Source organism: Temnothorax longispinosus, chromosome 3 (assembly GCF_030848805.1).
Source record: "Temnothorax longispinosus isolate EJ_2023e chromosome 3, Tlon_JGU_v1, whole genome shotgun sequence".
Taxonomy (NCBI): domain Eukaryota; kingdom Metazoa; phylum Arthropoda; class Insecta; order Hymenoptera; family Formicidae; genus Temnothorax; species Temnothorax longispinosus.
In genome coordinates this window covers 14,669,006-14,682,685 of record NC_092360.1, presented here as the reverse complement: position 1 = coordinate 14,682,685, position 13,680 = coordinate 14,669,006, and the positions used below count along the sequence as shown (strand labels likewise).

The window sequence follows — 13,680 nt, the reverse complement described above, 5'->3', positions numbered from 1 at the left end:
AGTAACATTTATGTAAATACATTAAAAATGTACAAATTATTTTTGCATTTACTTACATTTAATATTAGATTTCTTTTAGACTTTTTAAAATTTTATAATAAATATGGAATTTAATTTTCAGGAGAAACGTGTATTTATTGGAATTTCTCGCATAAAATTCATTATTCATTAGAGAGAATATATTATCATTATGAGAATATTAATTCATTATTAGAGAGACTATTATTAATAGAGAGAAATTTTATTAGATATTGGAGAGAGAACGTCTCTTGTCAGAAAATTTCATAGATTCCTAAACTAAATATGAAATATTTAAAATTTGCAGATATTGATGAAGCACACGTGGAAAGTACGCATTAAATTCTTTTCTCGTGATTTTTTTTTCGGATTTGAGTCTTTTGTAACATGTAAAAAATCTATACGTTTTAAATAATGATTTTCTGAAGAGATTGTAGCTCCTCCGTGTAGTTGCATGTAAAGAGAAACCGGTTTTTCACGGACTCTCTCACGTGGAAGGCAGTTGGTGGAGCGGGGATAAGTTACAACGGTACATACTTTCACATGATGTGCCGTTCAAAAGCAAACTCGTTGCGGACTGAACGATTGAGTTAATTCTAGTCCCGTTTAAATCAAAATACTACTATGTCAAACGAAAAGAAGCGTGGAAAAGAGCAGGACAAAACGGTACAAAATGCAAAAATTATTTAGAAACTATTTTTGCACTATATAATAACGATTTGATATTTAGGTCAATGCTGTAGGACAGTAACTAAAAATGTTAATCACGTCAATTTTTTTATCTGAAGATATTTGAAGATATTTTAACGTTTACTAAAATTACTATTAGTAGAATAAAGTATTAAATTTTATTTTTTCCTCGCTTTATCTTTAATTAGATTTAAGAAAGTTCTAACTGAGATAATACTATTACAGAGAACACAATGTGCCATGGAAAGACATATCATGAATCTGAAGGTGAAGACAGTGCTGAAGATTATTTTATCTTCTATAGTGGGTCCTCTGGTTCTTTACGGCATATTTTTCGTATGTCTGCGTTATCAAATACACTTGAGACCGATAATAATAAACGAGGTTCGACCAAAATTCTGGATCTACGCCAAGAGCAACAACACCGGTTACCTGAAACACGTGTATGCAGTGCTCCAACGACTCGGCTTCCAGGAGGGCAATAACGAATCTGACTGGGATCTATTGTGGGCCCACGATTATCCGTTTCGTGCGTTGTCCGCGAGCTTGAATAACGTGCAACAGCATCAGCGAGTCAATCATTTCCCTGGTTGTGGCTACATCACGAATAAGGTCGAACTGTCGACGTCGCGTGGCGGCCGGTACATCCCGGCGGCGTTCAAGATGCCCGAGGATCGGAAAGCCTTCCTCGATTATGCTAAATTGAATCCAGCAAAGCGGTTCGTACAAAAGTTAAATGATCACCGGGGCATTCGCATTTGCAGCAGCAGTGACGCAAATTTCACCGCCGGCACATTCATCCAGGAGTTCATCGAGCGGCCGTTTCTTGTGAATGGTTTCAAGTTCGACATAGGCGTGTACACCGTCATCACGTCTGTGGATCCGCTGCGGGTGTACATTTATAAGGGCGACGTGCTATTTCGCTTTTGTCCAGTTGAATATTATCCATTTGACCCAAAGATTTTGGACAAGTACGTGGTTGGCGATGATTATCTGCCGATTTGGAACGTGCCATCTTTGAAGAGATACTATACCGAACTCGGGCACTCGATGAAGGACTCATTCGACGCATACGTCAGGGAGCAAGGAAAAAATCCAGCGGAAATGTGGGACCGGGTGTATGACGCTATTCGGGAGGTCGCTCTGATGAAGGAGGCGCAGATCAAAGAGGTCTCCAAGCGTTTCGGCAACGGCAGAACGTTCTTCGAGCTTGTGAGATTCGACTTGGTTCTTGACGAGGATCTGAATGTCTACATGATGGAAGCGAATATGTCGCCGAATCTGTCCTCTGCGCATTATCCTCCGAATCAGTTACTCTATGAGCAGGTCATATTCAATACATTCGCGCTAGTCGGTATCGCCAAGAGGACTAGAAAAGAATCCTTGAAAATAAGGTAAGTAGCACAAAGATCGATATATCAAGATTTCAAGAAATATAAATATTTCTAATAATGCAACTCTAGCCACCTAAAAAATACACAGTATAATTATTTATATAGAAAATATTTATATTATTGGTGTATTAATGTTATAGTAATAAAAAGGAGGAAGAAATGGAAATAGCGAACAAGAATATCGTAGTGTTGCCAGAACTCTGTAAAAAATGCGACAATGACTGTTTTCGCGTAGAATGCCAATTGTGCCGACCATGCTTCACGTCGGAAACAAAACTCATTTTGACGCAGAGTTATCTTGAACATCAGAACCGGATGGATTTTCAAAGAATTTTCCCGCCGCCGATAGTAAGTCATGGTTTTTTTTTCGTATAGTCAGTCGTCTAAATTCTAATCGGATGTATTTTTTATAGACGAGGGATATGATGCTGAAGAATTACACACTGAGAAATCAATTACTTATTAGATGGTACCAAGGAAAATGCGACGTAGACAAGACATGGTGCAGTTGATCGTGAAATCAAAAGTATATCGCGAATCCTATGCAATATTTATTTCAAGTATATAAAACTGTATATATGTATAATGTATAAACAAGTAGGAACACTATGATACGAAACGTGTTCAGCATATATACATGTAAAGTAAAAACGCGCGAATATTGAAGTTAATAATATTAGTACTGTGTTCTAGTGGTTGTACATTGTACACATAGAATATAAGACCATGAAAATTATATGCTGGAGCACAGCGTATTATGTAATGACTGAAAATATATTTTATATTCGTGTAATGTATACCAAATCAAATGAGAATGTATAAAAATGTTTCACATAAATTCAGAATTAAAAAAGCTGTTGCTCTCTGTTGACCAAGTTCCTTTAGCGTTACGTCCTTTTTTGACTTTTGGTTCAGGCGCGTTTGGATTGACGCCTTTATAAAAATTTTGGAGTAACCTCATGGCCTCCTCTCCTTTAACGTTTCCACGTATCACTATTTTCGGATCGTAAAACTTTGGTACTTGGAGAACACTGACGCAACCGCCAAATCGGTCGTTCGCACAACCGTACACAATACTGCGTACTTGCAGCTGAAGCAATGCCGACACACACATTATGCACGGCTCTACCGTGACAATTACATCTAAATTATGAAACACCGTTTCGTACGCCAGATGTTTCTCCGTACAGAACTTTAAGACTTGGTCGATGCAATTTATCTCGGCATGACGAGTTGCATTACAAGTTTCATTTACTGTATTATTGCCCGTTGCACGCACTTCGTTATTATATATAAATAAACAACCAACCGGGACTTCACCGGCTCTCAAAGATTCTTCAGCTTTTTGTAACGCACGGTCCATCCACGCCAAAATATCCATAATAAGTACTATTAAATATTATACTATATGGCGAGTTTGAGATATTTTTAAAAATCAATAATATAAGAAAGTTATTTTTTTTTATAAAACTCAATTCATTCGTGAATTATTCTCTATTCTCTATAAAAAAAATGTTATCTTAAACGAAATAAACGAAAAAATCTATCGTCTGAAGTTTATATCATGAAAAATAATTGTACCTTACGCAAGAGAAAGTTTAAACAGTAGTACTTGCTTTTTCAAAGTATTTAAGTAATTTTAATTCGTTTAGTCGTTGCATAGCCATTTCATTCCAATTTTGATTGCCTACAGCTCTTGGACTGGGGTGTCGCAGAACCATTACCTAAAAAACCCGTTTATGAGTGAGTATAAATTTTGTATTATGATTATACTATTAAAATAACTTGCACACATTACCTGTACTGAAAGACCACCAGTCTGGACCGCACGCTGTGCTCTTTTTTCGGCGTAGTTGCCAATGCCAACAACGATCTCTGCTTTCAGGAGTTGTATTATATCTCGCAGGGCGTTGTCGCATAGCTCGTGTAAAATCCTTTGTCCTTCGCCCTGCAAACGACAGATAGTTCAGCATAAGAAAAAAGGAACAGAACAGGCGAAATATTGCCTTTATTTCCGCAGGGGTGATGTTCCTAGCTCTGCCATCCATGAATGCGAATGGGCAGTAATTGTGCATGTATGCATATCGGAAAAAGTTTTCGGGACTTTCACACAAGTCTCGGAAGAGGCCCCACAACCTTAGTCCGCTGATCTCGCTGCGTGTACATTGGAATCCTATCACCTTTCGATCGGGATGTTCCTTCGAGGGTTTGCCAATGGGACCAGAGATTTCGAGCCAATCCCTCACCATACTTATTTCTCCGAATGGCACCCCGGTTTGCGACATGCCCCATGGTCCAGGATTCATACCAACGAACAAAATCTTCTTTATACCAGTACAGTACTTGCGCACATACATGGCATGCGTTTCAAATGCATACTCAAGCGGATTGTAAATATATTCGATGGACGACGGAAAAGAAACCTGTCGCAATTTGGTACAAAGCTCCTGTTCAATCGATAACAATCTATCGGAGATAGATGTGGATGTTGCAGACGTGTGCTCAACTGCATTTCCATTTTCTCCTGTATTAGAAGAATGAGCAGGTACTAGAGAGGTATGCTCAGTTGTATCTTCTTTCACTTCTGTATCAGAAACAGGTGCGGGCCGGGCAGATGTACGTTTCTTTTTTCCATTTTCATCTGGATCTTGTTTAATTCCCAAAGTCGTTTGTATTTGGCTCATATAATCTACGACATTTGAATTTGATCGTTTGAGTTTTTTTTCGCTTGGCAACGCGTTGCTTTTTGCTCTGGTTCTCTTCGCGCGAGGCATAATTATTCACGAGAGTCTGATGGAGCTATATAAGCTCAAGAGAGAATTATTTAAATATTATTTAAAAATATACTCAAGTTGCAGTCCTACATACAACTCACAATGTACGTAACTCACAACGTCCTGGCTGTACAAATTAATGTATTATTAATTTAAAGACATATATAAAGCACAACTCCAACGTTTCTTCAAGGTGTGGATATACGACATATCAATAAGAAAACTATGTTCAGCCTTCGAGATAAAACGATAATAACAGTAACTGCACAATTCTTTTTTCGTAACTTTATCTGATGAGATTAAAACTGATAAACATCACCGATTACTACAAGTGCAAGAAACCTTACTGTGCCATGTGCCTCGTGTGTAGGAATGCAGTTTTCCAATATCTTTCTCTCTCTCTCTCTCTCATCGCTCGTCGTTTCGTTTAGTCCGAATTTTCCGAAAATATTTTCCGTTGCGCAGGTATATAAGAATACAAGGAAGCCTTTACTCACCTGTGTTATCCTGTCATGGTCATGATACGCATACATTGGAATACACACGTCGCGTCGTAGCTTGCACCTTCTGTATCTCGTTTTTCACGCCTTTCGAAATCTGGCTGCACTAGTTCAGAGTTCATCTTTTTTACTCCACATTGGAAGGAAAAAGATAAACTTTGAACTAGTGCAGCCAGCAGCCAGTTCAGCAATGTCCATCTCACAATCAGTTTGAGTGCAGGAAGTGTAGTAGTGTACGTACGAAGGTACACGTAAGGTCAATCCAGACAAACTTGCATAGCGCATAAGAGAATTGATTGGTCCATATGCATGTGCATAAGGAAATAGACCACGCAATTTTCTTATGCTTATGCGTTATGCGTTATGCAAAAGTCTGTGTTTCCCCCTGAATGTGGTTCTAGCATCTAGCCATATGAGCCATGATACATATCGCACGTGTTATTACACAGTTAGATAATATCTATTTAATATAATATCACTTTTATCAGAGTTTCTCTCTGCTTCTATTACACGTTTTGAACAAATTAAAATTATTGTCTATTTATTATGTAAACAATAGAAAGTATCAATGTATCAAGAACTTATCTTTTCTGACAAAATTTGTTTATTTCTAAAAAGTTTCTGTGTTTTGTTACTTCGATCCCTAATCCTGCGCATCAAATATCCTTTATATACATGAAGAGTTGTGTAGAGTGTAGAATAGTTTGCATATACATGAAAAAACTCAAAAAACTATAACGCCTGGTCTACAATGAATGTATTAAGTCGTAAGTCGTAAGAATTGGCCAATCACAGTCGATTATTCTCCTCAAATTCGATTGTGATTGGCCAATTCTTATGACTTACGACTTAATACATCCATTGTAGACCAGGCTTAAATACGTGCGGGCGCTACTCATAATCTGATCGTTTAATGACTTAATAAAGCCTACTGACTATTAATTAAAGCGCAGCCGACCTTAAATCGATTTGAAACATAAAATCGGAATAAATACTGCACTGCGTAATCCATAATGAAAAACGTTACTGCTATGTTTTTTAAATTCTTAAATAATGATTGGGGCTGATTTTGGCGATTGATGAGAGTATGCGTTTTACACGTCTGCAAATTCATGAATAGACTTTAATTTACATTCGTAGTGCGTGTGTGGTGTGTATGTTTATATGGGCAGATTCCAGAAATCAGAAATGGCCAGAAATGGCGTCCGATAGACGAGGTACCCAGTTGAAACGGAACGTGGTTGATACTGGGAGCGACTCGGATAATGAAACAGAAAGTGAGTGTGTGCAGTTTTGCATGATCAAGTATTGTTAGTGATTTAAATTAATACGTTCGCACAAGAAAGTGCTGTTTACACAGCACATTTTGAGGTTAAATAACGTTTGCCATGATTTTCCTTGCCTTTACACAAGAATTTTTATAATAGTATACTTAATATTTATACTTAACATTTATTGAAAAAGTAAAACAACCGATAGTGTCACATATTTATAACACGTAGATCGTAGTTGAAAATATAACCAAAGATATCTCACAGGTGTATTTTTTTCTGTTGCAGGGAATGCAAAGCATGTGAAAATGAAATCAGAGGCACCACGACTGTGTCCGTACTTGGATACGATTAATCGGCACGTTTTGGATTTTGATTTTGAAAAATTATGCTCCGTATCACTGTCCAGGATCAATGTATACGCTTGTCTGGTTTGCGGCAAATACTTCCAAGGCAGGGGAACTAATACCCACGCTTACACACATAGCGTGGCAGAGAGTCATCATGTCTTTCTTAATTTACACACACTTAAATTTTATTGTTTACCAGATAATTACGAGATAGTGGGTAAGTAAACCTATATTTTGTTTTTGTGTCTTTGTTCTTCAGCGACCCTTAAACGTTCACGTGTTTCGTAGATTCGTCCTTGGATGATATCAAATATGTGTTAAATCCAACCTTCGACAAAATGCAAATAGCCCACGTAGACAAGAGCGATAAACAGTCTAGAGCAATCGACGGCTCTATGTATTCGCCGGGAATAGTAGGCATGAATAACATAAAAGCGAATGATTACTGCAACGTCATTTTACAAGTAGGTTATACGTAAATAAATGCGAGTATTTGTTGATATCGATATTCTGTGCATTTTGTGACGTCGATATTTTATAGGCGCTTTCGCACGTGACACCTCTGAGAGATTTCTTTTTACGAGAGTCCAACTATTTCCATGTAAGGAGACCACCTGGTGATTCGTCGTATCTTTTGGTACAAAGGTTTGGAGAGCTTATGCGCAAATTATGGAACCCACGTAATTTCAAAGCGCACGTAAGTCCTCATGAAATGCTGCAAGCGGTAGTTTTGTGGAGTAAAAAAAGATTTCAGTTCACGGAGCAAGGTGCGTAGCGGACGTTATCAACTGATACTTTTCGATATATTTAAACTCCTATTGTTTTTACCACAAAGTCACTGTTTAGGCGATCCGGTGGATTTTTTATCATGGTTCCTAAATGCTCTCCATCTGGCGTTAAACGGTACAAAGAAGCGTGCGTCTAGCATAATTTATAAAACATTTTTGGGTCATATGCGGATATATACGCGGAAGATTCCGCCGTTGGAATTAGAAGAGAGCCAAAGAAGCGAATTATTGAACACGGTGGAGTATGGCGAGACTGTGACGGAAAGTCCATTTTTATATCTCACTTGCGATCTTCCGCCACCTCCATTATTTAAAGATCAATTTACGGAGAATATTATTCCACAGGTCGGTATTCTATCCAGGAATCGTGATCACGTAAATAGAATGTAGAAAAAGGATTAAACGTCATCTTTTATTTACCCAGGTAAATCTGTACACGCTTTTGAACAAATTTAACGCCGTCACTGAGAAAGAATATAAAACTTACAAGGAAAATTTCATGAAAAGATTTGAGATTACCGAGCTGCCACCATATCTCATACTTTACATAAAAGTAAGTGCTGCTTCATGTGCTGTTAGGATGGATATATTTTGCGTTATCTGATAATTTTTTATTGGTTACAGAGATTCACAAAAAATACATTTTTTGTTGAAAAAAATCCAACAATTGTGAATTTCCCCGTTAAGTGAGTATATATGATATTTTTTGCTTTGTGGACTTTTATATATTAAAAAAATTCGTGTTAACAGTGTTTCAGTTATATAAATCCTGGTTATGTTATATTGCAGAAATGTCGATTTCGGAGATATTTTAACACCGGAAGTAAAAGCCAAGCATCCATATACAACGTACGATCTAGTAGCCAATATAGTACACGATGGTGAACCTGGTCAAGGAACGTATAGAGTCCATATTTTGCATAGAGCCACTGGTCAATGGTACGAATTGCAAGATTTGCACGTCACTCAAATTTTGCCCCAAATGATCACTCTCACCGAAGCATATATACAGGTGAATAAACGGAGAGAGCACTTGCTTTTTTTTTTTTTTGCAATTTACGATATTTAAATAACCACTTATACTTTCTTTTTACAGATTTATGAATTAAAGAAAGACACGCACATGGAAAACGGAGATAATAAAAATAAAAAAACTATGTGATACCCTTAAAGTTCGAAAATATGAAAATAAAAATTTACATTTTATCTACGCAGACTTCACCTTAATTTTTTGATATTTCCATAATAAACTCGCAATTTTTTTGTTACTTTCATTTTTCTCACGTGTCTCTGATAATCCTCGACAGTGAGTTTCTTTATCTGAATTCTTTATTTATTAATACATTTTCTCTTTTCATAATAATTTGTTAACAAATTAAATTATTTACAATTATATATTCACGTTCTCAATATCAAAAGGATCTTGCTTTTAATTTTGTAATAATAAAGGACGAGTTATTAACCTTAAAATCATTAATATTACTTTACATTATGAAAACGTTCAACTCACAATTATAGTACATAAAAGATTGCATTTTTTCTTCTGTAAAATTTAAATAGAGACATTCGCGCTTGGCTCGTGGTTTGAATTGCGGCCGAGCGGCGCCGAGCGGTGCCGAGCGATACCGAATATGCCGAATGGCTTGACGACGTAGGAGGAAGACGGAGAGAGGCGAAGCCGCACGGAGAGGCCCGAGTCCGAGCGAGTGTCGTCGAACGTCGAATCGGAGCGAGTCGCGAGTCGCGAGTCTGCCGGAGTTGGTGACGGAGCGGAGCCGCAAGCCGCAAGTGCCGCGACCGGCCATGCGAAGCACGCGTGAGTGAACGTGTGTCGCGCGCGTCGCGTTCCCCGCGCTTTTCGCCCGTCAAGACGTGCCACTCTCTTCTTCTCTCTCTTCCTCTGTTACATTTTCTCTTTTCTCGTTGCTTCGCTCGTTGGGTTGGCGTCGCGTAGGATCGCGCGGCGCGGCGCGGCGATACATTTCGCGCGGGCCGTTACGAGCGCACGCACCGCAGCTGCGGGGTGCGGGCCGAGTCGCCGAGTGTTCCGCGAGTGTTGATCGCTTTGTATTCATCCTCGTTGCATCCGTCACGTGGATTATCGCCGGCCCGACGAGACAGAGGACGGAGGATCACGCCGGGGGCCTTCGCTCGACCGCACGTCACGTACGCCGTACGCCCCGCACGGTGAGTCTACATTCTATTCTTGCGACGAAAAGCGACGAAAGGCGAGGAGAGGCGACGGCGACGACATTTCGAACGGGCGCCTCGCGCCTCATCGGCTGTCCGCTAATTCCGCTATCCGTCTTTCGCGATGCCGTTTTCCGTCGATCTCCGTCTCGCGCGAACACGCAGAAGCGAAAAAGACGTTTGAAACTCGCTGCCCGCCACTGCCCGCGGCGGCGGCGGCAACGGTTGTGTCCTTCGCGTTCGTGCCCGACCTTCCCGCGGTGCATTCTGCAACGTCGTCGATCGTCCGCGCCTTCCCTCTTGCTCCTTTTTCTTTTTCCGGGAATTTCTCGGCTCTACGTTTTCATGTTTTATTCCCGCGCGGCGCGGCGCGGCGCCCGATCGTAAATCGCAACTCGGTGACGGCGACGCACCGATGTCCGATATCCGCGACCGCGACCGCGACCGCGAGTGCCGAGTACGCCGAGTGAAGATACTTTTACCTAACCTACCTGTCCGTTCCCCCTCACCTCCTCGCCGTCGCGCGCGACGTCGAATACCGAATACCTGTTTCGCGCGATGCTCGAAAAAACTGTTCGATCGCGTGGCCGCGGAGGAGCAAGATGGAACGGGGCGAGGACTGCGAGGACTGCGAGGAGGGCGGGTGGGAGCCGGTAGGAGAGGCGGTCCGTTGACTCTCGCGGAAGGATTCCGCGAGTTTCGGATTCCTAGCGTCCCGCGCCGTACGTCGCGCTCGCGTAAACTCGTTTCTGCGCGCGGATGACGAATAAATTAAATTGAATAATCCACGTCTGTGTTGTTTCGTACATGCTTATCTACGTGTAAGATTTCGGGGTCGCAGCGTGCGGTCTCGGAAAACCTGGATATTCTCTTGCACGTGCATCTCTCGACACTCATTGTCAGGGTTAAAGGCGTGACTCGTCTATTAGTATTAGTCTATTCCTATTTGGACGGGACGACTTCGTGCTGCCTGACGTTGCACGATGTTGCTATTCTACGTCCTTGTGCGAAATACGTGTTGGTTGTTGGTTGTTGGTTGTTGGTTGTCATATATGACAATCTTCATCTTCGTCGTACGTTGCTTGATGCTAACGTAGCATCTACCATGTACGAGACGCGCTGTTACGAAAAAATCTGCAAAATGCACTACATTTTGCATAGATATTGCTGGTACTCGCGATATGTGACCCGAATACCGCGTACGGCACGTCAACGGCACTGTTGTTACAATCTAGATTTACAATTTACGTTATAGCGCTTATAAAGAATTGAAAAATGTCAGATATCAATGTTAAACAGATACTTATTTGAATAACAGGTAGTGACACTAGTGACATGAACAAAAATACGATACCGTACGCAAACGTAGAAGTTGCGTTAAAAATAGCGTACAAGCTGGCCTTGTACGCTATCTTGGAAAAATGGTTTCGTAAGCTTTAAGTAGGTTCTTTTCACTCGATATGTAGATTTAATATATTATGTGTTTGATATTTGACTGTTTAGTAAAAATACTTTTATACTTATCATATTACGTAAATCGAGACGTAAATGAATAATATCATTTATAATAACGAATAAGAAGATACACATTTAATAGTACACGTGATATTAAAAGTAGATGCATAATATATCGAAGATATTACGTTTGTCTGTTTCTTACGCGTGGTCGAGAGTTATGGATAAATCTTGAATTACGTATAGGATATAAAATCCGTTAAAAACTGGTTGAGCTTCTCGAATACTGGTTTGTCTCAAGTCCGAATAATCTTGGCACGTTTCTGAAGGTAAATTTTTACGTGGGTGTGCGGCAATATTGTCTAATCACGTAACGTACGTATATGAAGATTCGTCATCACGTGGCATTCGCGGAAATGACAGAGACATTTTCACGATGGTAACATTAATCACTCCTGTGTCTTAATAGAAATCCTGATTAATGGAACGATATACATGCTGCATTAAGCACGTTTTTACTTATTTTAAAAAATTTGAAGCGATTCAAAAGTTTGTCTAGAATTATTAACTAGAAAGAATATTTTTGAATTATTAATTACATACATATTGCGATATCTTTTATTAATTGCAAGTTTTAGTCTCTTAAAATTTTATTTAATAAATTTCTCTCGTTTAAAGATTTATCGTGATTGTAAACAAGAAATTGAAGTCTTTTTCAATGTAAAAGGAAGCAAACGTTTTTAGATGTACCTTTCAGAAGCCAAACTAATCAACTCCACTTTTTATCACGTTCTTAATTTTAGTACCAAAGTACATGGAGAGTTTATAACTTAACTTAATTTATAACTTAACTTATAATGTGTAATATTATAAGTTAATATTATAATATTAATTTTCTCTATTTTCTATTTTATAAAGTTGATCAAGTTGGCTTCTGAGAATCTCGTATACCTACTTGCTTACGTCGATCGTGCAAATAAGTTCGTGAGAGAATCAAATTAAGAAATGTCGGATGTAACGTAACGTAATACGAAAATTTAAATAAGATAAAGAAGGGAAACAAGGAAGCGTGAGATTTACTCGAGTAAATCGCAACGGCAGGTGGCCGGCTATGCAACATAGACATATATACACACGTACCTGACTACCTGTAATTGAGCCTGATGGTGATGATGCTTCGCGAGGCCGCGAGATACCGGCGAATTGGGTTATCCGAGTCACGGTTTCGTAGAGATTATTACGCGCATGCAGATGCGTCTCGAGTGTAGCGATTAACGTAAACTCTAAAGCCGCTGAGATATCTGCTTGAAAGTCACTTATTTTTCGAGAGCGACTTTCCAACGACAGCTTTGTGATAGACATGGTATTGACGGCGATACTCGATTATCGCATTCTCAAGAGGTTCTTACCGCTAACCGAGAATAAAATTCTCAAGAGAGCATCCGTTTTAAGCGCTGCGGACTGTGTATATAACATTTTGTAATATATAAAATGTTATGATGAAAGAATTAAATGAAATTAAGAAAATGTTGCTTAGCACATGTTAATTTGATACTTTTTAGTGCAGTTCGTATAATAATATTTATTAATTTTTAATCAGATTTTTTGATTATTTAATGTACAATATAGTAAAATAGAGGTGTAATAGAGAGAAGTTTTAACATAAATTTTTCGTCTAATTTTCGTGAACGCTTTGAATTTTTCCAAGTGACCTAAAACCGTCCATGAAGCGGAACAAACAAGCGCAACGTGTCTTCCTTAAATTTCGGAATCTAGGGCGATCGTTCATGAAACTGATACCTTTCACAATTCAAGTCCAATTGAATTAACGTTTATTATTCTTCGTTTGGCGAAGAACGTGAAATGTGATCCTCTCATCCTTCTTTTTTGCGAAAATACCGCGAAACGTATTAATCGTATTATTGAACAGAGAACTAGAATATCTCGTTAATTTTGGTATTTTGCTATTTCTTGGCACGCATCTAACTTTTACGAAATATAAAATCGTCTACTTATCGATACATATATCTGGAGGACTTTTATGGCATCCGGGAGAAGCCCGCGCGTGTCGATAATTTATTTTCTCTCAAGTGCTTTTCCCGCATGAAGAGTACCTTACGCGGTGATTAGGAGTTGAAGGGACGTCATGTTGTGACTCGTTGTGAATTGTATATACGAGGTACTATTCTCATTTACGCAATGCACTACGGGATGGAAACAATACAGCGCGCTACCGTGCCTCGCCAGCTC

The 13,680-nt window shown here is 39.2% G+C and overlaps 5 protein-coding genes across 8 annotated transcripts in view; 3 read left to right on the top strand and 2 right to left on the bottom strand.

Annotated features, from left to right (window-relative positions):
- The first annotated feature begins 16 nt into the window (after positions 1 to 16).
- Positions 17 to 3,565, top strand: Ttll15 (tubulin tyrosine ligase-like 15). 2 transcript variants are annotated; one of them, XM_071774565.1, is made up of 5 exons: positions 17 to 349; positions 447 to 684; positions 934 to 2,102; positions 2,243 to 2,450; positions 2,516 to 3,565. In XM_071774565.1, exons 2-5 carry the CDS (start codon positions 643 to 645, stop codon positions 2,612 to 2,614), a joined length of 1,518 nt encoding a protein of 505 aa, XP_071630666.1. In that variant the 5' UTR covers positions 17 to 349; positions 447 to 642; the 3' UTR covers positions 2,615 to 3,565. The 2 variants fall into 2 exon arrangements, with proteins under 2 accessions (XP_071630666.1, XP_071630665.1); XM_071774564.1 differs by having other exon boundaries at positions 17 to 684.
- On the bottom strand, positions 1,723 to 5,367 carry Smug (Single-strand-selective monofunctional uracil-DNA glycosylase). 2 transcript variants are annotated; one of them, XM_071774575.1, is made up of 4 exons: positions 4,109 to 5,367; positions 3,901 to 4,050; positions 3,719 to 3,826; positions 1,723 to 2,024 (listed from the first exon to the last, which is right to left on the bottom strand). In XM_071774575.1, exons 1-4 carry the CDS (start codon positions 4,874 to 4,876, stop codon positions 2,016 to 2,018), a joined length of 1,035 nt encoding a protein of 344 aa, XP_071630676.1. In that variant the 5' UTR covers positions 4,877 to 5,367; the 3' UTR covers positions 1,723 to 2,015. The 2 variants fall into 2 exon arrangements, with proteins under 2 accessions (XP_071630676.1, XP_071630675.1); XM_071774574.1 differs by lacking the exon at positions 1,723 to 2,024 and having other exon boundaries at positions 3,645 to 3,826.
- LOC139810752 (tRNA-specific adenosine deaminase 2) lies at positions 2,641 to 3,483 on the bottom strand. The gene has a single exon (XM_071774578.1). The coding sequence runs from the start codon at positions 3,481 to 3,483 to the stop codon at positions 2,932 to 2,934; it is 552 nt and encodes a 183-aa protein (XP_071630679.1). The 3' UTR covers positions 2,641 to 2,931.
- Positions 5,368 to 6,416: 1,049 nt separating the features above from the next.
- On the top strand, positions 6,417 to 8,995 carry Usp39 (ubiquitin specific protease 39). Its single transcript, XM_071774550.1, has 9 exons — positions 6,417 to 6,653; positions 6,936 to 7,214; positions 7,286 to 7,461; positions 7,539 to 7,764; positions 7,844 to 8,130; positions 8,210 to 8,338; positions 8,410 to 8,471; positions 8,575 to 8,797; positions 8,882 to 8,995. Exons 1-9 carry the CDS (start codon positions 6,533 to 6,535, stop codon positions 8,945 to 8,947), a joined length of 1,569 nt encoding a protein of 522 aa, XP_071630651.1. The 5' UTR covers positions 6,417 to 6,532; the 3' UTR covers positions 8,948 to 8,995.
- Positions 8,996 to 9,515: 520 nt separating this feature from the next.
- The window catches only part of LOC139810734 (rap guanine nucleotide exchange factor 2), a 114,801-nt gene continuing 110,636 nt past the window's right edge, over positions 9,516 to 13,680 (top strand). Inside the window, exon 1 of one of the 2 annotated variants that reach the window (XM_071774541.1) lies at positions 9,516 to 9,972. The gene's annotated coding sequence lies outside the window, so the exon portion shown is untranslated. The remainder of the gene's footprint in view (positions 9,973 to 13,680) is intronic. The other variant, XM_071774540.1, reaches the window with a different exon arrangement.

What these genes read in the sequence shown, in the direction of transcription:
- Ttll15 (XM_071774565.1), top strand. Translation starts at nt 643, where the DNA reads ATGTCAAACGAAAAGAAGCGTGGAAAAGAGCAGGACAAAACG. An exon ending in AAAGAATCCTTGAAAATAAG is followed by an intron (nt 2,103 to 2,242) that starts GTAAGTAGCACA and finishes TTAATGTTATAG; the next exon opens with TAATAAAAAGGAGGAAGAAA. An exon ending in GAATTTTCCCGCCGCCGATA is followed by an intron (nt 2,451 to 2,515) that starts GTAAGTCATGGT and finishes TATTTTTTATAG; the next exon opens with ACGAGGGATATGATGCTGAA.
- LOC139810752 (XM_071774578.1), bottom strand. Translation starts at nt 3,483, where the DNA reads ATGGATATTTTGGCGTGGATGGACCGTGCGTTACAAAAAGCTGAAGAA.
- Smug (XM_071774574.1), bottom strand. Translation starts at nt 4,876, where the DNA reads ATGCCTCGCGCGAAGAGAACCAGAGCAAAAAGCAACGCGTTGCCAAGC. An exon ending in TCACCCCTGCGGAAATAAAG is followed by an intron (nt 4,051 to 4,108) that starts GCAATATTTCGC and finishes TGTCGTTTGCAG; the next exon opens with GGCGAAGGACAAAGGATTTT. An exon ending in CTGGTGGTCTTTCAGTACAG is followed by an intron (nt 3,827 to 3,900) that starts GTAATGTGTGCA and finishes CGGGTTTTTTAG; the next exon opens with GTAATGGTTCTGCGACACCC.
- Usp39 (XM_071774550.1), top strand. Translation starts at nt 6,533, where the DNA reads ATGTTTATATGGGCAGATTCCAGAAATCAGAAATGGCCAGAAATGGCG. An exon ending in AGATAATTACGAGATAGTGG is followed by an intron (nt 7,215 to 7,285) that starts GTAAGTAAACCT and finishes CGTGTTTCGTAG; the next exon opens with ATTCGTCCTTGGATGATATC. An exon ending in ATTGTGAATTTCCCCGTTAA is followed by an intron (nt 8,472 to 8,574) that starts GTGAGTATATAT and finishes GTTATATTGCAG; the next exon opens with AAATGTCGATTTCGGAGATA.